This window comes from Nicotiana tabacum, chromosome 2 (genome assembly GCF_000715075.1).
Source record: "Nicotiana tabacum cultivar K326 chromosome 2, ASM71507v2, whole genome shotgun sequence".
NCBI lineage: Eukaryota > Viridiplantae > Streptophyta > Magnoliopsida > Solanales > Solanaceae > Nicotiana > Nicotiana tabacum.
In genome coordinates this window covers 75,409,963-75,434,492 of record NC_134081.1, presented here as the reverse complement: position 1 = coordinate 75,434,492, position 24,530 = coordinate 75,409,963, and the positions used below count along the sequence as shown (strand labels likewise).

At 34.7% G+C, this 24,530-nt stretch overlaps 2 protein-coding genes across 4 annotated transcripts; one reads left to right on the top strand and one right to left on the bottom strand.

The window, feature by feature from the left end:
• Window positions 1-402: 402 nt before the first annotated feature.
• LOC107789616 (annexin D5) lies at window positions 403-5,288 on the top strand. Of its 2 annotated transcripts, none has more exons than XM_075234549.1 (6): window positions 403-708; window positions 822-2,632; window positions 2,838-3,056; window positions 3,806-4,021; window positions 4,096-4,185; window positions 4,800-5,288. In XM_075234549.1, exons 2-6 carry the CDS (start codon window positions 2,576-2,578, stop codon window positions 5,001-5,003), a joined length of 786 nt encoding a protein of 261 aa, XP_075090650.1. In that variant the 5' UTR covers window positions 403-708; window positions 822-2,575; the 3' UTR covers window positions 5,004-5,288. The 2 variants fall into 2 exon arrangements, with proteins under 2 accessions (XP_075090650.1, XP_016466950.1); XM_016611464.2 differs by having other exon boundaries at window positions 435-708; window positions 2,487-2,632.
• Window positions 5,289-6,181: 893 nt separating this feature from the next.
• On the bottom strand, window positions 6,182-19,517 carry LOC107789615 (kinesin-like protein KIN-14F). Of its 2 annotated transcripts, none has more exons than XM_016611462.2 (18): window positions 19,200-19,517; window positions 18,489-18,696; window positions 14,814-14,977; window positions 13,286-13,426; window positions 12,552-12,911; window positions 11,585-11,653; window positions 11,249-11,473; window positions 10,921-11,002; window positions 10,746-10,841; window positions 10,491-10,670; window positions 10,020-10,126; window positions 9,508-9,686; window positions 9,206-9,370; window positions 8,864-9,117; window positions 8,380-8,543; window positions 8,123-8,290; window positions 7,118-7,824; window positions 6,182-6,709 (listed from the first exon to the last, which is right to left on the bottom strand). In XM_016611462.2, the coding sequence occupies exons 2-18, from the start codon at window positions 18,667-18,669 to the stop codon at window positions 6,457-6,459; spliced, it is 3,495 nt and encodes a 1,164-aa protein (XP_016466948.1). In that variant the 5' UTR covers window positions 18,670-18,696; window positions 19,200-19,517; the 3' UTR covers window positions 6,182-6,456. The 2 variants fall into 2 exon arrangements, with proteins under 2 accessions (XP_016466948.1, XP_016466949.1); XM_016611463.2 differs by having other exon boundaries at window positions 18,489-18,727; window positions 19,200-19,339.
• Between the last annotated feature and the right edge of the window lie 5,013 nt (window positions 19,518-24,530).

Here is a 24,530-nt window from a genome sequence, read left to right as displayed (position 1 = left end):
ATGTATAATAAAATAGATATAAAAAAAAAATAAAAACACACTCAGGGAATAAACTAGCTGGCTATTCATTTAAAAAAGAATTACCTAACAATGCTAGCTATTTATTATGCCCTTTGGCATTAAAGGGAAATGCACGTGCGCTTAAAAAGCACACAGGAGCAAAACTAAAAAAAAAAAAAAGGCTGTCGTCAGGTTTCGACCTCGGGACGTTTCAGTTTATTTTGAACCCAACTAGACCACTTATTCCACGCGATGAAATTGTAGGAAGTGGTTCAAATAATTTTTATATATCCATTTTACAGAATTTAACTTCCGTATTCAACGAACCGGATTCATTTGAACCGGCTTGGCCTATGTGGGTCCGCCCTTTAGGAAAGGACCAACTTTGGCCCTTTCACCATTATTGGAGCTTCGCCTTTTATAAGGATAGAGATAAACACGAAAATGAGAGGTGGTTGTAGTAGTTGACCTGTCGACAATGTAGTGTACTTCCCCACACGGTTTGATTTTTCTTATTTAGCTAATGAAGTAAACCCTTTTATACACGACTTCAAACTGTATTGACCAACACCTGCATAAGAAAGCAAAAAGAGAGAACGTAAAGAAGGAGAAAAGAAAGCACAAAGAGAGAAATGGCAAGCCTAACTGTTCCTTCAGTTCTAATTTCACCTCGTGATGATGCCATGCAACTATATAAAGCTTTCAAAGGTACAATTAAAATTCCTCTGATTAATTTTCACAAATTATGTTTGTCTTCTCTTCTGTACTGTAATTCATTTGCTTAATTTGTTGCTTTCCTTTTTTTTGTTTTTTTGTTTTAGATGATGAGTTGATACTTCAGTGAATTAAGCTTCAAGCATGACAAAAAAGGAACATCATCATTAGGCCCAGCTTGTGAACCTATTATATTTCAGTCAACCAATGATTTCTTTGACCATATTCTTTATAAATAATTTTTAAATATTTTAAATTGTTACTATTGCGACTAATACTCTTTATGTATGTAAATTTATTTCAAAAAATTTAAAAATTCTATATTTAATTCACACAAAAAATTTAGTTAATTTGACTCTCGTACTCCGAAAAGGTTTGTCTTTCGAACAAAGGAAATACTCTTATAACATTCTAAAGAAAGATAAAAACTAAAAAGTTTATGAAGAGAATGACAGTTCTTTATCCCCCAAAAAAAGAGAAAAAGACAGTTATTTTGGTGACACATACTACTTCAAGCTGTAATTCAGCTGTAAAGAAAGCTTAAAACAGATATTTACCATGGTGTTATCTTACTGAAGCACTGATAGTTATGCTCCAGGGTCGATCTAGTACAACACGTGTAGTTCTAGTATGTACTTAAGCTTATATCGTGTCTTTAAAAATATATAACATCGAATTTAACATGAGATGAATTTAAATGGAGTAACTTGGTCTGTAACAATACATATAGTAACTTGGTCGGTAACGATTCATGTAGCCGATCCTAACTTATTTGAGACTGAGTTGTAGTTGTTTTCTTGAATTAAAAATAGATCTTGCAAAACAATTTGAAGATTTGTGAGTGAAACACATTATTTCACTTGTAATACTCTTTCAAATAAGTTTTTCAATATTTCACTAGTATTTTGAATACTGGTGTAGGGGAGCCTTGGCGTAACTGGTTAAGTTGTTGTCATGTGACCAGGAGGTCACGAATTCAAGCCGTGAAAATAGTTTTTTGTAGAAATGCAGGATAAGGCTACGTACAATAGACCATTGTGGTCCAACCCTTCCTCGGACCCTACGCATAGCGGGTGCACTGCCCTTTATTTCAAATACCGAAGTACTTCAGCATTTGCAAATACTGATGGCCACACCTTTATTTGCAAATACTGAACATACTTCAGTATTTGCAAATAATGAAATACTCATACTGTAAACCTTAGGAGACTAAGTGGGTATTATCCCCACTCCAATTGGATATGTTTTCTAGTTAAAAACCTTTTTTTGGTGCTGAAGAATCAAGGAAATGTAGCAAGTGAAACGGTGTTGTCTCTCATGGCACTAAGGGTAGCTTATCTTGAGAGAATGGATTAATCTTCACATTTTATTTCTCTTTTAGTGCAGGCGTTGTAGTTTCTGTATCACACGGATTACTTTGAACCAGTCAAAATATCAGACAGGACAAGATAGATGTTACATTTTGCTTCTTGAATTCCTAGTAAACTATGACTTAGAGGGCAATATACTACTTTCGCCTATAATTGCTATCAGATTAACAGATAAATGTCATCATCCCGTTTGGGTTTAGTTTCCGGAATTAGAATGTATGTAATCCAAAGTAGAAATTAAATGCAATATCAAGTAATCTCTAACATAATTTCTTATGAGTGCATATATATAATACTTGAAAAATCAGAAATTGACTTCATAAGCGGTACCATTCGTTAAATGATGGTGTGTTTATATTCTGCAGCTGGCCTTTGAGTTAATTACTTGCCTGTGTAATGTAGGACTTGGATGTGATAAAGCAGCAGTCATTAACATCCTTGCCCACCGTGATGCAACTCAACGTGCTCTTATTCAACAGGAATACAGAACTATGTACTCTGAAGAGCTAAACAAGCGCTTGGCCAAAGAGCTTAGCGGTAACCTTGAGGTATTGATGGATGGTAGCAATTTTGGAATAACTTTGATAACTCAATAACTTGCCACTACTATTAGTAAACATGGACTTCAGAGGCCGAAAGCTTATACATTCAAAGAGAAACTGCAATTGGCCAATAATGTGATTCCGTGTTTTTTATGTTCTATTTCAAGTTTTCTGTTTCATGATCTTCTTTTATCTTTTTGAATGATTCCAGAAAGCATTGTTGCTATGGATGTGTGATCTGGCAGGAAGGGATGCTACCCTAGTTAGGAAGGCTTTGAGTGGTGATGTTATTGATCCCAGAGCTGCCACTGAAGTGATATGTTCACGGACTCCTTCTCAAATACAATATTTTAAACAACTTTACCATTCCATGTTTGGTGTCTACCTTGAACAGGATATTGAGGTTCAGACTTATGATGATCACAAAAAGGTAGTAATCCTCTGCGTTTGTACGCACGTGAAACCTTTCTTTCTTAAATGATTATCACAAGTACGTGAAAGAAGAAAATCCTAGGAACAACTTTTAAATAAATAAGTAAAAGTAGTTTAGGAGATCTGAGGAGGGCTCTGAATGCTTTTCATTTGAATGGATAGATGATGAGAAGTTACAATGTTACTCTCATTGCACTTATACCAAAAAAGATTACTGGCCAATCAGTATAATTGGCAGTTTATATAAGATTGTTGCTACATTGTTAGCGGAACGAATCAAGAGTAATCAGAAAGCTGATATTTTGACATAAAAATGCCTTAGTACGAGGGAGAAGATAATTGATGCAGTCCTCATAGCAAATTTGATGTTGGTTTGGAGAGTAGAACAGAAGAATCTGGGATTACTACGTAAACTGGACATACATCGATCAAGTAGTCTGTTACTTTCAATTTCTGCAACTTTGGGAAAGATGAGGGGAAACTGAGAACTCTCAAGTAACTTGTGTATTTATAGCAGTTACCCTTTTAGCTGGGGCACTTATGTCTCTGTTGATTGGAAAGTGAGGTGCACTTGTCGGATCCTGACGTGTTTCTAGTACGGTATCTGTTTCCAATTCATTGGTATTTGTTGTGGAGTCTTACTTTCTTGATGCAAATGGGAGTCTTTCCTTGTATTGTCTTTTAAATTTAATCAAGTAGTCATATACATATTGATAAAGATTTATTATTTTTTCTTAATCACTACAGTTGCTTCTAGCATATGCAAGGACAATGCGCTATGAAGGGCCAGAAGTTGACAGAGCTTCGGTGGAACATGATGCTAAAGCTCTTTTCAAAGCTGGGGAGAAGAAATTGGGAACCGATGAGAAGGCTTTTATACGAATTTTTTCTGAAAGAAGCAGGGCGCATTTGGCTGCTGTTAGTGCTGCTTATCATAGCATGTATGGTAACTCATTGAAAAAGGTAAGCTGACTTCATTTAGCAAACCATTTTTAGATTTTCAATTTCAGTTGACTAATGGACAGCAACTGTTACAGGCTGTAAAAAGTGAGACCTCTGGACCCTTTGAGTTTGCCCTCTTGACTATTTTGCAGTGTGCTGAGAATCCAGCAAAGTACTTTGCGAAGGTACAAATTATATGTATCAAATCATAAATGTGATAACCATTCTGCCTACAACACGGAATATTTTTGAACTCATGCTTCTCGTAAGCTCTTTTTTCTTTTTTCCTCAAATGCCATTATCCCCTTTTTCATCCGTTTCTATAAAAAAAGATTTGGCACATGGGGTTGGGGTTTGTGTTTTGTGATTATGGATGTCGTTTACTTTGCCGAAGATTACTATCCTCCAAATCTTCTTTTCCTTCAAGAAAACACTCTTATTTCAACTTGTTTGTCGTCGAGATGCATTGCCCCTCTCTACCATGATATATGTTCTTCCTTCATATAGCATGTTTCATACTGCTCTTTCTACTTTGGATACTTCTTATTCTTTTTGGCTCTATATCGCAGCTGGACGTGGAAGTGAAACTTCTAAAGATGTTTATGTTTGTATTACAGTATTTTCCGTTTTGGGTTTTAGAATAATCTTTAGTAGCATTCACGTTGCTATAATGACCTGTTCGATCATTTTTATCTTTAATTGAGTAAGTCGTTCTTTTCTCTGCTGATCTCTTACATGAAAAGTATTCTATAAGCGCTGTTTATCTGCACCTTACCTTACGTATGTTTAATCGATGCAGGAGTTGCACAAGGCAATGAAGGGTATGGGTACGGACGATACAACTCTCATTAGGATAATAGTCACGCGAACTGAGATCGATATGCAGTATATAAAAGCAGAGTACCACAAAAAGCATAAGAAATCTCTGAATGATGCAGTTCATTCGGAGACTTCTGGTGTATATCGGGCCTTTCTTCTATCTCTTCTTGGGACTGCTCACTAATGAAGAGTCAGCACCATAAAGCAGGTGTTTAAACTTTAAAGTATGGCATCAGTGTTGAAACCCATGTCTAAAGCAGGAAGTTTAAACGTTAGTAAGCCATAAACATTGTTTAAAGGTGTAATTGTGTCAGGTGAAAACCTTCTTTTTAAATCTCCTCTTTATTGTAATACTGTCAATTTGCTGGTCTTTAGTCTAATGCTAAACGTGTGCAAAATTTCTTTCTCAGAATGGTGTTGTAAAGGTGCCTTCCGCGAATAAAAGAAAATTTCACTTTTTGCTTTTCAATATTATCTGGAACTTCATTTTTTTATTTTGGGATGAAACTTTTTCCAACTGTACTGTTTAGAATGTTATTAGTCGGGGTGACCTGTGGATGAGATATTGCCATCACGTATATCACTGTAATGAATATGAATATGAAGTGCATATAAATGATCAATGCTGTTGCTAGGAAGAAAGTTGATTTGTAATGAAAAGTCTCTACTAGGGTGTGTTTGGCATGAAGGAAATTCTTTTAATTTTTTCATGTTTGGTTGGCTTAAATATTTTGAAAAATATCTTACTCATGAACTCATTTTCCTCCATCCCTACCAAGAGGAGGGAAAACATTTTCCAAAACTCTTTTTCAACCTTCCCGCCCTATTCTCTACCCCACCCACACCCACACCCACACTATTACCTTCCACCCCACCCCCTACACCTCACCCCCAACCCATGCCCACCCCTTACCCCGCCACAACCAACACACCACACCACACCCCTTCACCCCCAACCCCTCGGCCATCCTCACCTTGGTCCCTAGACCCGACCTACCACCCTCCCTCGTCCTTATCCATTTGTCTCTCATAGTCCTTGCCTAAATTATAAATTTTCTAAGAAAAATATTTTCTACTCACTAACCAAACACTAGAAAATATTTTCCGGAAAAGTTTTTCATTCAACAATCAAACATGGGAAAATAAGTGATAAAACCACTCATTTTCCAAGAAAATATTTTCCTAGATACCAAACACGCCGCGAAGCTCACCAAGTTTCCTTCACAATCATTTAACGAATTGGTAGTATAGCTCATTGATTCTGACTAGCAGGCAGCAGCCGGATACTGAATGGATTGCTATCGTGATTATTCACAACATTAAGGAAATACTTCTGGGATGCCATTTTAATCCATGTTCGAATTAACTCGCAAAAATCCATTGATCTGCCATTCCTTATATTAAAACAAATACAATTTTCTGTACATATATATTAAAGTCTTATCAGGTATTGTATATAAATACATGGCAATATCACTTCAAATATGGTTTGAGGATACAGTAATACTGGTTGAAGTCCTCATTGACATCTTCAACTTTCTCGAATTAGTATGAAAGGCATGCTCCAAAATGCATGAAGTGGCTGTACAAGAACTAACAAATTAGTTGATCCAAATGATGTGTGTATATGGAAGTTCTCAGGGCAAAAGCATGAATTTTCCACGTGGTGTTGATCTGCTTCTTCTCAATTCCGGAGCCAATGAGTTACTCGCTTCCTTTGCATTCCGAGCAATTCTATTGGCATGTGAAGGTTTATCCTCAGGTTTCCTGAATTCAGGATTGAATGAATTGTTTACCTCTGCAGTCCGAAGCATGTTATTGCCACTTGAAGGTCTGTCTTCATATTTACCAGCAAGAAAAGCTTCAACTGTATGTGATATTTCTCTTTCTCTGTAAAAAATCAAATAGTTAATGCAAACGGGAAAGGTGCTAGATTCATCCAACTCTTTTAGCTCCGTAATTATCATAGGCGGATCCAAGATTTAAACTTGATACATTCAACTTTTAAGGTTCTTAATTAGCATTGAACATATTGTTCTTTGAAATTATGGGTTCAGATTTATTATTATGTTTTTCCACATATATATCTATGTTTTGTGTAAAAACATATTGGATTTAGTTGAACCCATTAAATATAGGCTGCATGCGTACAATAGACCCTTGTGGACCGGCCCTTCCTCGGACTCCGCGCATAGCGGGAGCTTAGTGCACCGGGCTGCCCTTTTATCCACCTTTGCATAACAAATTATCAGAATGGTTGTTGGATAGCATATTAATTCTCAAAGTAGTAGATCATACCTTTGTTCGACATTTTGAGAGTTCCTTGAGAAGCTTCTTGGAAGATTACCAACTCTTATGTTGCCACTTATGTGCGACTCAACCAGCCCGTTCTCATTTTCAGACTCAGAAATATCACTTCTCTGAGCCTCCTCGATCATTCCACCGCTGCCTCCATTAGAAAGCAATGTCACTGAAACATCTGACTTGATATGTATTTTAGTTGATAACTGATGCTTAGATTTGATCTTATTCTCGTTTTTACTTTTTCTAATTGCACCTTGTCTTACATTAAGCACTTGCTTAAACTGCTCCTCATCATGTTCTGGAATTTTCCTGTTGTTGATCCTCTGGAGGCTATATAGAACATCAGAGATATTTTCCTGCCTAGATTGCTCTTGTGAACCCTGATATCCTCTCATTTTATCCGAACAGACAATTGCCGGCATGTTGGTAACAGACTTGTTAATTGTGACAGGAACTCTAGCAGGAAACGGCTGTTTCATTACTGGCGGATTTTCAAGTGTTTCAGGCTTTATTCTGTTTCTGACGTGAGCACCTCTATCTGTTGATAATGATCTTCTAACAGGGGGAGATGGTGATCTCCTCTTGGTCGAGGCTACTGATTTTTCCTCTGTGAGCAAGGGCATTTTTGGTACAAAATCCTTGTCCGTGAACTTAGAGGGAAACTGGGACCTCCTTTGTTTACCTGATGAACAGCTTCTTACCTGTTTCGCCTCAACAGAAGCAATGAAAAGTATATCACTTTCTCAAAATGATTTATTGCAAATACCCCCAAAGGAAATAAAGTTGTTGGTTCCTATACTTCAGGAACTTTAAAACTAATCAGAGTATGTACTAAAAATAAAAACATATTTGTAGTCAAGATATTTAATTGTGAATGACATCGTCTTTTGAAGCTAAATTTAAGTCAAACCAGCCTATGTAAATATGAAACTTAATTGGATTTCTGATGGAACATAGCCTATGTGAATATGATGTTACTTGGATTTCCAACTCATTTACCTCTCTAGTGTCATCTAGAGGACGCTGAATGGCTTCAGTCTTCAAGCTAGCATTACCATTGTGTCTCATCATGCGAAGAGGTGATGCTTGACCTCGAGCATTTGCACCACTTTTTAGGTGTTCAAGTTCAGCTTCTTTCTTCTCCAGCACTTGCTTAAGGTTTGAGATCTAAATCAACCAGAAAAGCACAAAGACATCAATTACATGTGCAAAAAAAAATTTGGTATTTTATCAACCAGTGATTTTAGCAATTAGACCTCTTCTTTCATGTCTCGAATTTCACCAGTTTCTTTGTTAGATCGAGCTGCACCAAGATCTATGGAGCCAACCCTCTCGGCAAATTTCAGGGTGCTAACTGTTTCTCCAAATGCTTCTGCCTCTGGATTTATGTGTACGAACATCAATGTCTTTGCCTGACCACCTGTAAGGGAGTGTGTGAGATAATACCCAATATAAGCCTCGTAGAACATCAGAAACCAAAGATTGCTTTGAGTTACTTTTCAGAACATCCAGGGAGTGATGTTGTAGAATCATGTAACCATTCTAAGGTACTAAGTTTGCGGTCTTTTTCAGCAGGATCATGCATGGGTATAACTGACCTAGTTTAAAATAGTAATACTATCCATGGAATGATAATTATCTTAGTTCACTGTATAGTGTAAACTATTGGAGGTAAAAGAAGCTAAGCTGCATTAACGCAGTAAATAAGCAGTTGAGAAATTGAAAATGTTCACTGTCTACCTAATGAATCTTGCAATACTTGGGTGAGCTTGCTATTCCTATAAGGAATATGTGAGCTCTTCTGTGCAAGAGCAGAGATGACGTCTCCTAATGCTGACAAAGATCTGTTTATATGTTGCGCCTCCTTCAGTCTCTCGCCAACAGCTTCAGATTTATCTACTCTCTCACTTCCAGCTAAATCCACAAGGTGAAGGCAGCCCTTTAATGTAGATCCAGATACCACCTCTTTTCCTCGAACATGAACTGTCAGAATACTGCAAAAGTAGGAAGAATTAAAGAAGAATACATTTTATGATCACTGCAATAGTTCAGAACAATCATCTAATCTTATGTAACAAGTACCTGTGAGACCTGCTGCTCCGCTCATTTAAAGCAGTAGCACCGACAGCACGGTTCTTATGCCCAATTCTCATCAAGTCAAGAACATCTTGAGTGCATTTAACTGGAATCAAACTAGCATCAGGTACGTTGAGGCCATTCAGTTGAGAATTATTTCGTATATCCAATGTGTGGAATGTTAAGGTTAGACAACAAAATAAAAGTCACTTTTCCTGAAACTAAATCCAATTTTTTGGTTGTGTAACTGATGCAGTTTAGGTGAGCATGTTACAATATAGTTCATCATATATCAATGTAAAGGATATCGCCTGTTAGCCCCGTCAATGACTAAGAGATCTCTCACTTGTTCATTATATATCTCAATCATTTGGACTCCCACTTCATACTCTATCATGTCCCGTCTTGCCTTTGTAGTGCTGAACAAATCACGCAAAGCACGATAATTTACACCCCATGTCTCCTCTGTTGTCAAGTCTGGCCCACTCTGGAAGCATGAAATATATGCAGTTGTAAGATATCAAATGCAACATACTGTAATTACTCTTCCTTCAGCTTCTGAAAGTGTTCTATATGCAAATCTGATAGACACCAGAGTGTTTAGAGGTATATCATAGAGAAAGGAGAAGACATAGCATAGGAATGGCAAGTGAACAAGATTTCAATCAAGCAAAGATAATTACATTGAGACTTAACTATCATTAACTGTAACGTCTCATCATGCTCGGACAATATTTAGTAAAACAAAACTAACTAATAGTATAACACCATCTCTATCTCATAAAAAGAATCATAGCACTTAAATCACTTTAAAAATTACCATGGTGTACGTCTTTCCTGAGCCAGTCTGTCCGTAGGCGAATATACAAACATTAAAACCATCAAGAACGGATCTAACCAATGGCTGAGTGTCCACGTATATTTGTTCTGCAAATATAAAAAGATAGATATTGATTGATAGTACATTTCACAAACACATAATTTATGATAAGAGAAAAGCAGGCAGCTTCAACTCATTTTTCAAGCAAATCAAGTAACGGATAGATATTCTAGATATACACAAGTAGTCATAGTAAAGAGAAAAATAAAAGGGAAATGTGCTACTTATAATTAAAAAAAGAAAGGGAGCACGTGCTATAATAGAAAGACGTTTTCTGCCTTTTCTTGATTATTTGTTGAGATTTTGTCAGTTGCCTGGTTCTTGTACCCATGCTAAGATGCCAGAGTTAAGCTTGATACTTGAGCATATATGTGGTTATGAAAACAAATGAGCTGGAGAAAGAAAACATACGTTGAGTTACTTTAGTTCCAAAGACCTTGTTGAAAGTGAAAATCTTCCTAGCATCTTTACCCTGCTTACGAGGATTAACAATCATGATGTCTCCGTTTTCTCCAATATAATCTACTGTGGACTGCACATCAGATTGTCCAGATAGGAAGGGCCTAACTCTACAATAAACTCTTATGGTCCCTGGAGAAGTAGAAGTAAACTTATTTCCATGTTATAAATATTCTTTATGAAGATGAGAGAACTCAAGAAACTTACCTTTTAGATCTTGGACCTGATTGTACAGGAGGCGATTTTCTTCTAAAACCTTGTGATAAGAAGAGGAAGCCACCTCGAGGCCCTTAATATGGTGCACTGAGGAAAAGTTCTTTCAGATTCAAATACGGAAGTTCCATTCATTTTCAACACAAAAGGACATTAAGGTAGTACTAACCAAGCCTTCTAAATTCTTCTTCCCACCCTGACTTATACTTTTGGACATCTAGCTTGGTCTCTCTGCAAAAGACTTTGAGCTCCTGAAACATAAAATAACGACACATAAGAATCGGTCGATTCCTCATTAGTCTTCATTTTTTTATTTTTTCCCCATATTATTTGCTACCAACAACTGCTTAGCCACAATTCAGTCAATAATCGAGGGCATTATTAAACTAAACAAACTAGAGCTACATATGTCAATTCAAAGGGGAAGTCCCACTCCCTTGTTGCTGGGAAGGGGGAAGAGTGTGTCACTGTAAGTTGATGTAGTCAAATCATCATACCTCTAACTCCTTTTGTTGAACATCGACTATTTCTTCATTGCCAGCATGGAAACCATTGTCATGCCAGCTGCTTTCCCGTTTCCCACCACAAATGCAGTATCTGGAGACATCGCTGGAGACCAAGCTAGTTCTGTGCCGCAGATAATTTGATATGGTTTCTAGAACTTCTGATCTTGATAAAGGACTGCACTCATCTGGCAGTATTTTCTTCAAAAAAAGCCTGAGCTGCAGGTGTTAAAAAAACTGTCAATCAACCACATTCAGTGATAATGGTGATATTGGCATTAAAATTGGTATTACGCAAGAAAAAGCCTATATTCAAATTGTCATTGTTACCTGATTGCTTTGAGAAACCAACAATCCAGAGAAGTTCTTGACTACTTTCCTCAGAACAGCATCAATTACCTGCAAATTTTCATCCTTAGTCCACAGAAGGAATGACGCTTGAAATTCGTCTTACATGAGATGCAGCATGAAAACTAGTAGACACCTACAGTTGTGAGTGGGCAGCCCGGTGCACAAGGCATCCCGCATCCACGCAGGTCTGGGGAAGGGACGCACCCAAAGGGGTGTGATGTAGACAGTCTACCCTAATGCAAGCATTAGTGGCTGCCTCCACGGCTCGAATCCGTGACCTATAGGTCACACAGAGACAACTTTACCTTTGCTCCAAGGCTCCCCTTCACAGTTGTGAGTGAAGAAGTAGTAATTTTTGTATCATTGTCACACCTATGGCGGAAAGTTTATGATATCTTATTTGAGGAAGATATGGTGATCAAGGTAGGAGATAGCCAACAATGTCCTGATGGTGACAAAGACTCGGAGAGCAACATACACCTGGACCTTCAGTTCAATTTTTAAACTTTTCAACGCTAACTTCTTCCTCTAAATTCTGGAAATGGTATTTCACTAATCACTCAATTTCTTTTTAGACGCCCTTGATAAACTATAAGATGGCCTTTGATCATTATGTTCCGCTTGCTTTATGTATTCATTCATTATGAAGCATAAATGAAATGCGTATACCAACTACTTGATCGCTGATAGAGTTTACAAAAGTTGTTCTAACAAGCTGCGACTTCTAATAAAATTAGAGAGACGTCAGACTCAGAGACATGTAGGATAGGATAGAATTTATATTAGTAGAAAGGTCTTCCGAGAGCCTTAAGTCTAACAAGGTCAGCAAGTAAACTCTAATCTAGGAAAGAAAAATTCAACGACCTGTTGGATTAAATTAAATACTCAGGTTACCAATGTAATAAGAAATCCTGTTTTTAGATAAACTACACATAGTCTTACCTACCATTGAATTCAAATGGAAGTCCTCAACTCCATTCCGCTCCATAAGATAAGCCTGTAGAAGCCCGAGACCAAAGCGATCAAAGAGGAAGGTCAGTATATTTGCAGCATTTGATTCTTCAAACGAGACTTCGCCAGATAAGTGGAGAAATTCCAACAGCTGGTCAAATTGTGATGACTCGGAGTCATCCACTGACTCATCCGCACTGTCACTACCACCAAACGAGGATGGTGATCCTTTGGGACATGACGTGATCCTTACAGTTCCACCATATTTCCAAACTCCAATTCCTCCAGCTTCCTTCCATTCATAATATCCTTTCAGGCACAAAATGCAGTCTACAACTTTGTTTGATGAGCCACCCTACAAGTTCAAAACTTTTGCTCAATACTGTTGTATTTTGGAAAACAATGTGAAGCACTCTTGTGCACAATCCGGACCAATGTGAACAAATTGATCCAGTGGACTAAAGAGGATTATCAATAGGCCAAACAAGAGCTCAGCTCCATAAGAGCTTTATAACTTAACAGCATCCTTTAACATTACACTATGCATATTGCAGATAAATAAATACAAGAAGTCATTGCCACCCCGAAACACACAAAATGTACATTACTACGACTTTGGCCCCAAAAATTTAATTCTACTCCCCGCCCACCAATTGTCAAGGAGAAAGAACCAAAATCTGTGAAGATACAAAGAAAAACACTGGTGAAATAAAGCTGAGGAAATCTAACCTTTTCAAGATCAGATGCTTCAAATGTTAAAAGCTGCATTTTGCCAACTGCTACGAGGAAATTCCTCATGTTCTCAAAGTACTGAATAGCAGACTGGGCTGCACCCTCTGAGGACATATCAACCACCGAATTCATCACCACCTATATCTCAAGTACCAACACATAGTTACTTGGGCGTTCAAGAATTCCTTCTTTCAAGGACATTGTCCATTTAAGTACAAGATATGTTACATGGATCCCTTTTAGTAGTTATTATCTATGTATCAAATACTTACACACACTTGGCTAGATATGACATAAGGGGTCATTTGGTTGCCGGTTAGAGTTATGCAGGTATTAGTTATACATGTATTAGTTATACAGGTATTAGTTATGCAGGAATAAGTAATGCATGTATTAGTTATGCAGGGATAAGTTATGCAAGGTTGAGTTATGTTGGGATTAGTTATGCATGGATTAATTATGCGGGGATTAGTTATGCGGTAGTTATATAAGGATTAGTAATATAAATGTAACATGAGTGTGATTTATTATTAGCTTACTTTATTTTATTAAAATTGTTAGTATAGTTTAAATATATATTTTTAAACAAAAAAATACAAGTTTGAATAAAGGGTATTCTTGTCATTTTGTGTTTTAATACAAGTATTAGTAATACAATGTATAAGTTATTCCACATTCTACTCTGCATAAATAATACATAGATTCCCTCATAACTTAAACATGTATTAATTATGCGGAAAAGAAAAATATGAACCAAACATTGTATTAGCAATGCTATACATTTTATGTGGAAAAGAGGAAAAAACAACCAAACATTGTATAACTTATGCTAGCTTCCATGTGGAGATTATTTTTTCCCCTTCTTTTAACCAAACAATGTATAAAGTTATCCTAGTTTTAATAGATGGATAACTCCTCTCTAACCGGCTACCAAATGATCCCAAAGTGTACAACCTCTGTTGTATATAAGAATTAACTTACTGTAAAATTAACAGTATATTTTAACTTGTTGTAACATATAACTGCTCACTTTTTAAGTTACTATCCCACCTTTTATGCACAAGTTCATAATTTTCGCACTGATGGAGTAAAGGATTTTTACACTATTAGACAGGGGGTGGAGCTGGAGTATAGCTTACGGGTTCGGCCGAACCACTAACTTTGGTCAAAACCATATATATTGAATATATACAAATTATTAATTTAGAATTCAGTAACTTAAATGGATTAGAATGCTTAATCCAGTTTCAAATCCCGTCTCCGCCCCTACTATTAGGTAAAGTTGACTTAGAAGAACATGTAATTCTCCATATGAAACAGAGTATGGCAACTTGGAAAATAGAGGAAAAACTAATAACCTTCGATAATAGGTTAAGTTGCATTGATATTGTAAAAGAATTTTGCACTATCATTGTAAATAGCTTAAACAATTACCTGAAGTTTAATGTGTTGGGTGACCTCAACTTCAATATATAAAATTTAAACTGTATGAGTAAACACAGAATGAGGGGTAAAGAGAGGGTACCTTGTGAACAGCACCAGGATTGACTTTGTTGAGGACGTTGCAGAGAATGAGGCCATTGCGAAGACCACAACGGAATTCTTCTTCGGAGGGTTCTTTTGGGAGCACCTCCGATGCACCGGAGTCCATCTGCCGCAGCCATTCCGCCGCTTGGTACCTCCTTGCAGCTGCAAGTTAATGCCAACTCTTCTGTCAGAATTTTAGAAGCTGTATATATAGCTTATTTTCCCCCATGCAAGGTGGCAATTAAATTTCATTACTATTATATTGTCTAAACCCAAATCAAATCTCCCTATGTTTTCTGTTTGTCCCACTTTAATAATTTATAAAGTATTTTTTACGGTGTGTTCCCTATTGAGCTCCATATGTTCCCTCAGAAAAATATACTCCTATTAGAGTATTAATTATTAACATTATTCTTTAGTTTAACCTCTATTCCATTTTAAGAGAATTAACATATTCATAATTCATTTATCCTTTATGTGACTCCAACCTCCAATCTAAATGAGTGAAGGTGTTTTTTTTAAAATTTATTATTACTATTATTATTATTATTATTATTATTTCATTTTCAGTAATGAGAACTCTGTCAAATAAAAGCTGCGGTAAATTCTAACACTATACTTTGTACCTATAGTTGTGTTTCACCAACTTAACCATATTTTCCATCGTGAGGCGAATGTTTCCTTTCTTAATGAAAAAAACATCACACAACTAACTCGAAGTGAATATCGGAGGACCCTTTTCCCCGATTAAGATGATAAGAAAGTATAAAGAATTTTTATGCACTAATATAGTCTGATTGATTCACTTACTTTTTTGCCCTCAATTTACCCAGCCAAATTAACTGATTCAATAACTTTTACACAATTCGATTGGATAAAAGTTTCTATAAAGTCTCCTGTCAATAGTTAAAGCAAACTTGGCCACGTTGTCAGCTACGCCTTTTTTCCTTTTTGTTGTATAAATGTTTTCCACTTGCATATCATCAACTATCAGTTTTGAGTACGTAGTTATGTGCGGAGTATCTTTATTTTTGAAGTAATAGTTATTACTTAGTACTTTGTAAAATATACTATAGGACACTTCCTTTTCCTTCTAGAGAGAGAGAGTGCCACCAAAATACGTACTTATCTGCAATTCAAGCTTTTCCGAACATGAAGAAATTTATAATATCTGTAGTAATTAAAAGGAAATTAGTCATTTTAAGTTTTATCTATGCATAATCTGAGCTATAAAATTTCAATAATGTATAAGACATAGCTAGCCCTACTTGAAGCTCAAAAGCCCATCTTTTCTAACTTTGCTTTCATTTCCAGGTTTCCTCTACCTAAAAGTAGAGGCTTCTGAAGTAGACCAGCCTTATGCCTCAATCTTATATGTGATGAAGAAATGGACGATAGGAATTTAGAGGTAAGGGGATTCAAAAAATATAAAAATATTCCGGTTGAGAGTCAAACTCACGACACAATTTTGAGCCTTCTTTGTCATTAATTATACTGGAAGCTTCCCTTGGGTTAGTGTGATTTAACAACCAATACATCACCATAAATAATTTTACATATTCAAATATTATAGTAGTAGTCAAGTGAATGTACCTTTACCCGCGGCACATACACTGCATTCTCCGATAGTCCTATAAATGACTAGGGCTTATTTACCATATTTTCTTTGTCCTAATATTGAACCCACACAGCACTTTCATATTACGATGAATTTCCAAGTGATTAGTAATAAATGTTACGACCTTCGCTATCTAATCTCCAAACTTAAATGCTTAACAAAAGTTATTGGGAACTTACAAGAGGAAATTGACTAATAAGTAAACCGTTGATATGGGCCTGGCCCGTTGAGTAGGCCCAATACAGCCCGTGATTTAATAGGATCGTGCTAAAATTTTTGGAGCTCATTTAAAACTGATGCTTTTAAGCCCGGCCCAAGTAAGACTGTGGCCCATGAGGCTTGACCGAGGCTAGGCTGGGCCGGCCCGTGAGCTTAATGAACGTATTTAATTAAAAATATAAAAGATATAAAAAAATATAGGGAACTAAAATAACAAAAAGAGTATTCCAATCTCAAATTGGTAATATTTTTTTATGTGAATTTAAATATTTTTTGTTATTAAAACTTTAGTTATTTCTTAATGTTTAACAGATTAATATTGCATATAACTAAAGATTTAGATGAAAATGAAGATGTTAAGACATCATTGTTTCATGGGATTCAAATGTGCCTGATGAAGATAATTTGTTGGTGTTGGATATGCCATGAGCACTTTGAAAATATTTTTGAGTAGTTTGTTTTGAGTATTGACTTTTAATGAACTAAATATTGACTTTTAGTTGCCCCTCCTCTTTTCCCTTCCTGAGCCGAGGGTCTAACGGAACAGCCTTTCTGCCTTCTTAAAGGCAGGGGTAAGGTCTGCGTATACTCTATCCTCCCCAAACCCTACTTGTGGATTACACTGGATTGTTTTTCTTGTTGTGTTTTATAGTAATCTATTAGAACAATGTCAAAAGTGATTAAGTGATTGACTTATAGTTACGATATGTTTATATATATATATATATATATATATATATATATATATATATATATATATATATATATATATATATATATATATATATGCATTTTAGGTTAAAACTTAAATTTGGAAAATATAAAAGATAATTTTTAAAAATGGTGGGGCTGCCCGTGGATGCCCGTGGCCCACGTAGGACTAGGCTAGGTTGACCCTTTTAAGGCCCATCGTAATAGTGGACCTGTCTGGCCCAGTTCATCAAATGACAAAGCCCGTGTGGGGCGGGCCAAGCCATATTGACAGCTCTACTAATAAGGTACGAATATTAAGGCACAAGAAATAAATGCCAAAACCTGTTGAATAAATTGCTATCTGGGTTAGAAAAAATCTGAAGTCGTGGATTAATCAATTGGAAAAGAAAAAGTTCAAAACAATCTCAACACCAAGTATATATGAGTGCATTGTACCCCACATGTACATAAAAGTAGAGCATATGTATGTTATTTGGATCCAATCTTAGACCAAGTCGTGTTGCGTAAGGTTGGTAGTGCACTTTGGTGTAATGATTAATGATTAAGAACTTCTTTAAAGCGTCATTAAAGGAAAATATAATTCTCCCAATTAGTTATCACAATTTTTAACTTTCTTTAGGCAAAAGTACAGTAATGGGGGTGGCCCAAATTTTTCCAGCGATAGTCTAAGACCAGTGAGCTAATACCCAAGTTTCCAACTACTCCAGAACATCATGATGTGCCGGACAATATTCATTTCTTTATTTTCCTCTTTTTCATCTTAAATTTAAATTCTTGGTGCAACAACACCACTACCATTATATTATTAGGATGTTTCACTAAATAGAATAATCTAACTCTTTTTTGTTCATATTATTTATAGTCAACATTTTCTAACAAGAAAGGTAAATAGCCGTTATATTTGCGTGTGTGGCTTAAGGGTGGATGAAGTAGAGGAAAATCATGGGAGACTAATGTTTAAATCTCAACAGAGATAAAAAAAGTTAGGTGATTTCTCTCTTGTTTTCAATCCTTAATGTGAAAAATTATTGGGTGTGTGAATAATTGAAGCAAGTGTCTAGACACTACCATTAGAAAAATAAAATAAGAAGAGTAAAGATTTATGACGTACTAGCTACATACCTGCTTCTTCAGCTTTTCTTTGAGCTAAGTCGCGGTCGTTGAACATCTCCTCTGTGTAAGAAGCTTCATTACTAGAGTTGTAAGCCAAACTCTTCAATCCTCTCAAGTTCTTGACGGGAGTGACACTGCTACTAGTATTGAACAATGAGTTGCTCTGATTGTGAATATTCTCTTGCGGCATCTTTGAGTATTCCTCAATCACCTATCTCTGCCAAAGCCAAGTACTTTAATTTTCCCCTCTATAACATTAATTAAATCATGAAATTAGTTCTTAACAATTCTAAAACGGCATTAAAATTAGTACATGCATGCTAGCAAGTGCTCAAGAACGATCATAATTAATCACATTAATTAAGATGATTACGAATGAAAGAATTCACTAAAATAACACATATGACAGTCTTGGAAGCACATTATTACTTACTAAATAAGAAACTGAGAACTAATGCAATCCAAAAAAGTGAAGCAGCAGTCGCATGAACATAGTTGTCGTACCACAATAACAACAACTGCGTCCAATATTCTCGCTTAAGGCCAAAGCTCATCTCATCTCATGCCAGTATAATATGAAATAAATGTACTTAAAGTTTTCCTTTTTCTAATGATATACGTATAAATCACCATGGAATTAAAAGACTACTAAAAACTATAGTACCTAAAATAAGCATACTAACATAACTAAAACGTACTATATCTTAACAGAATACTTACTGGAATTTCAGACTGTGTATGTGCCGAAGAAAGTAAGCAAGCAAATTGCAACGGAGTCTGGAAAGTGAAAGAACTATGAAGAAGATCAAACTAGAAGTTTAAAAGCCTTTAAACTCATGTTGTGGATTTGGATCTGAACCGCTAGCTGCAAATGTTGAAATATGAACGAGCTTCTCGTGTTAGGTAATTAAGGATTCAAACTTATATGAAGAGTTTTATTTAATGCAACGGACACAGAGAAAACAGAGAGACCTGAAACTCTGAGTCCAACCAGAAAGAGATGTTTAAGTTTTTTGGAAATCAAAACGTTCTCTTATTGGAGTCTTTTGGACCCAACCCTTTTGGAAATAAAATAAGAGTCTCGTTTTAACAGAAGTTGACGGAGTGGAGCTGACAGTTACGGGTGTACAAATGAAACTTCAAACCGAAAAATCGCATCAATCCGATAATTTGAGTCAAATCGGAAAAAAAAAACCGATTATGGTTTGGTTTGATTAGTTTGGTGTTGGAAAAAAAAAATCGACGATATTTGATTTGGTTTGGTTTTAACTAAAAAAAATCAAACTGTAACCCAACCTGATAGAAGTTTTAAATATATTTAATACATGAGAATATTTATTGTAGTATAGTTTATAAATATTTTTTAAGCTTTTTTATAATTTTATCTTTTAACGTATTATTTCAAACTTTGACTTATAATTTTTGGATGTTCCAATAAGTTTTATAGTCTATAAATGTTAGTAACTCAAATAAATTCTAAATTAAACCAAAATCAAATCAATACTAATGATAATAAAAGACATTCAATTCAATTGTATTATGAATGAAAATAGTGTTGGATATCTATTTTTTAGTTTTCTCATGGTTTAGATAAAATGTATAACTTATTTTTCTTTTAGATTTAGTCATGTAAATAATAGTACTTATTAGTCGTACTTATTTTAGTATCTTATTAGTAATTTTAAATTATGTTTGTTTTCATTATGACCTATTAATAATATTTATTTTATGTGATTCTCATCTTTATTGTTGAATATTTTAGTACAATGTCATGAATCATCTCATATTTATGTTATTTTATTAAAAAATACCTTATATAATTCTGCCTTACTAGAATTAAAGAAATATTTGGAACACAAATTCTATGTTTTGTACTATAAAGACTTTATGAAAAGAAAACCGAAACAACTCGAAAACCCGAAAAATCCGAGAAAAAATTGAGATTTAAAAACTCGATTTTTATTAGTTTGGTTTGATCTTTAGATTTAATAACCCGATATAATTAATTTGATTTGGTAATTAAAAAATTCGCACCAACCCGATTTATGTACACTCTTATTAACGGACAAGGCTGTTAAGGTTTAACGGCATTTAATGGGGATGGGTAACGCTTCCACGTGGCGAGCTATGGAGCAATTCAGGTAGTGACAGGTGGATTCTACGCTGGGACCCATTGAACGTTGGACTGGGCGGCAAGATCTAGCCAAATTCATGGCATTTTTACTTTCCCTTTAAGCCCTTGGACTCCCCAAATTCTGAATTCTGACCTCAGAAAATTACAAAAAATAAAAGAGAGTTAATAGTAGTAAAGAATGGTATAGTTTAGTCAATGCATCTAGTTTCTATTAATCAATTTCAGTTTCGACTTCTTAATTCCTTAAGATAAAATTTACATATTACAATATTAGTTTACAATAAATTATAGTTAAAGGAAACATTGTGCTCTCCAGAAGCGGATGTAGTGTACTGATTACGGGTTCAACTGAACCCATAACTTTTGACGCGGAGTAAAAATTTATATGTAAAAATTTATTAAAATTATAAAAATAGTAAATATAAACTCATAACTTTAAAAATTAAACCCATAGGATTTAAATTCTGGATCCGCCTCTGTGCTCTCCAAATAATACTCTAGTGATATTATTGAGTGAATTAGACATAGTCTACCAAAGAAAATGAAATTATGGGTAAATAAGACATGAACAGATCGAATTTTTTTGGCCCATTACAGATATTTTTTAATTATATGACCTTATTTATAGAAAATCAGTAAATAAAACACAAGAGATATTTGCACGATCATTTTCTTTTAAACATTCAAATTTGGCAGATCATAAAAAATCATTTCCCCCTTGATGTCCACACTAGAATAATGTACTAATTGATAATGTCACTTAGAGATAAAAGAATATTGTCATTTATGGAGCTTGGCTTTTGTGGAAATGGACTGATTAATAAATAGAATACCAGATATTCAAAATCAAATTGGACAACGAAATACAGGTGTATGAACTATAAAACAAAAAATAGTCATGTCAACTATTTTTTTAAATTCCAATTAATTGTGGATTAGAGAAGATTCATTAGGAATGCTGGTCAAACTTCAAGTTAGTGATATGAAAATTCAGTTCTCCCTTCCCAAAGTACAGGACAGGATAAAAAAAAAACATGGTGAGATCCACATCGGAGAGTAGATTCTCTGAACAAACATAAAATTCAGGGGAAGGAATCACAGCACTATTTTAAGAGAAAATAACACGGTATTTTTTGACAAAAACAAAATACTTACACTATTTTACAAGTGAGGGTGCAGATGTAAATCAACCAAAAAAAATCGTGAACGTTGGGGTTTAATTTTAAAATAAAAAAAGAGCGAATATATAGAACAAAGTCCAGTAGTATAAAAACATGAACGTTGGATACTCTCTTTTTGAATGATTTAAGAGGCAAAGCTCTTATCAGGTCACCTTTTACTGTACGTCATTGGACCACTAGAAGAAAAAATTATTCTAAAGAATCAACCACCCCCCCCCCCCCCAAAAAAAAAAACAAAAAAGAACTTCTTTTGTTCTTTTACTTCGTCACTCTTGTCTCCTTTTTACTGAGTCTTACTTAAGTAACTAGTACTAATTACTGGCCTCGCTTTTGGTGAAATATTGAACCAGCAAGAGTGATCAACATGAATAATTAATTTGAGTTAATGGTAGGCAGTAGCGAGGTCAGAAAATTCAATAAGAATATTCAGAACATTCCTTGCCAGCGAGTTTTGTAAGGGTGTTTAAAGTTTATTTTTTTACCAATAACATTTAATATTTTATTTTATGCACAATATAATTTTCGGCGAAAGGTGTTCAGTTGACCAGCTTCGGCCACACACTTCGCCCCCTAATGGTGTGTTTAAGACCTTAATTGCACCGAACAAATGCTTCTCCATTCCCCCTTTCTAGAACAAAAACGAAGAAAAAATAGATGAAAATAGAGAGGGAAAAAGGAGCTAATTATATAGAGGAGACACCATTATCTAGATCAAAGATCTCTTGATCATGCTTAATTATTATGGGATTCGTTGACTATATTGGTAATGACAAAGTTGCATTTCTAAGGTTAATGGTTTCTTGAATGAAAAAGTTTAATTTGTACATTTGATATTGCATACCGTACGACAATGCTAACAAACAAATACACACTGTTTTCCTATATGAAGTGTAAAGACAGATCTATCACTAAAGATTTACCCCATGCTCAGTGTTAGAAATATGTATCTCAAATTGATTGTCACTGCAATAAAATTGACCTAAGACCACACCAAGTTTAGACAACGCCAGAAAAACGTTGTCAAAACTTTATGTGGCAACGCTTTTAAGGGGAGGCCTTTGACTATAGCTTTTGGCTACCGAATAATTGGCAACGCTTGTGAAATGTGTAAGTGCAGGGCCGGCTCTAATGTTATACTTAATAAGGCTTGTGCCTTAGGCTCTCAAATTTGGGAGGCTCCATTTTTAGAAATAATAGGTTTAAAGATATTTAAAATAATAATATTTAATACTTTTAGTACAAAAGTAGACTTTCTCATATAAAAGGAAAGATTTCTTTTTTAGCTATGTAAATAAAGCAACTGTTTGGCTTACTTTTAAATGGGTAATATGAATAGCTAACGTGTGAATTAGAATTGATTTGACAAAGAAATAGTACAAGTAGAAGATATTACTCTAATCGATATACCTAAACAAAAAGACTTTTCTTTTCCAAATGCTTATATTGTTTATAGAATAATATTAATACTAATTCGTATAACATTTGCCTCAGCGAAAGAAGTTTTTCAAAATAAAAAATGATAAAATCTTAACTAAGATCAATAATGTCTCAAAAAAATTAAATGGATTGGCTATATTAGTTAAAAAGGAATTATTTGAAAAAAAAAATTATAAAAAGATTATAACAACTTTGTATCTCAAAAATCTAGAAAAATAGACTTCAAAGAAAAATATATATTATAACATTTTTTCAAAAAAAGGTAGGTCTCACATTAAACTTTGGCTTTATGCCACAAATAAGCTTGAGCCGCCCTTGTGTAAGTGTATCCAAAATATTAATAATAAATTTGAGCTATTATTTTTAATTATAAGATTTAGAGTTAGATGTATATTCTTTTTTAAATTTTTCATCAGATGTTCGGTACTTGCATTAGGACCCATAATTAGGATTCATATCGTGTAAGGCCTATTAAAGTGGAAAGCACTTTGTACCATAATTTCTTTTATTTTTAGGGCTCGAATCAAGACCTCCAGCTAAGGATGAAAGAATTTTATCTATAGTTGGGAGTGTGTATTCGGTTTTTCGGTTTGATTTTGGCTTTTCGATTTTCAATTTTGAAAAAGTACAATTCAATCCCACCCAAAATAAGTTTAGTTTGATTTGATTTTTTTCTTTTCGCTTTAGTTATTCGGTTGTGTCAAATAAGATAATTAACATAATCGAATGGTTATATTTGAATGCCAAAAAACAACAAATATTATAGAGAATGAGAAGTAATAATGTCAAATTCCTTAAATTGTATATATAGTTTTCTATAATGTGTGTGTATACATATATATATATATATATATATATATATATATATATTAAATAATCAAAAACCCTTCTTCCTCTGGTACTCTATCAAAGTGAACTAGAATAAAAGAAAGTCAAATTGGTTCGATTTAATTTTTAGGTTTACTCCGAATATTGCACACCCTTATTTATAGAAAAACTTATATGCACCCGGCCTTATATTAAACAATACTAATTTATCATAATTAAGTCATAAATTAAGGTAGGAATGTGCATAAGTTAATTATGATTTAGTGATAAAAGTTATGTGAAGATATGTGTCATATATTTATTGAATATAGACACTAAATACAAATAAATGTTACCTCTTATTCATCTCACCTCAACTTTGGTGGTAGATATTCCCTTTACATGGTATAACATCATTTAATTCTCAAGTTGAATTATATCATCGATAGATTAGCTTGCTCCAAAGTTCTTACTAAGCTTCTTTAATCCGTG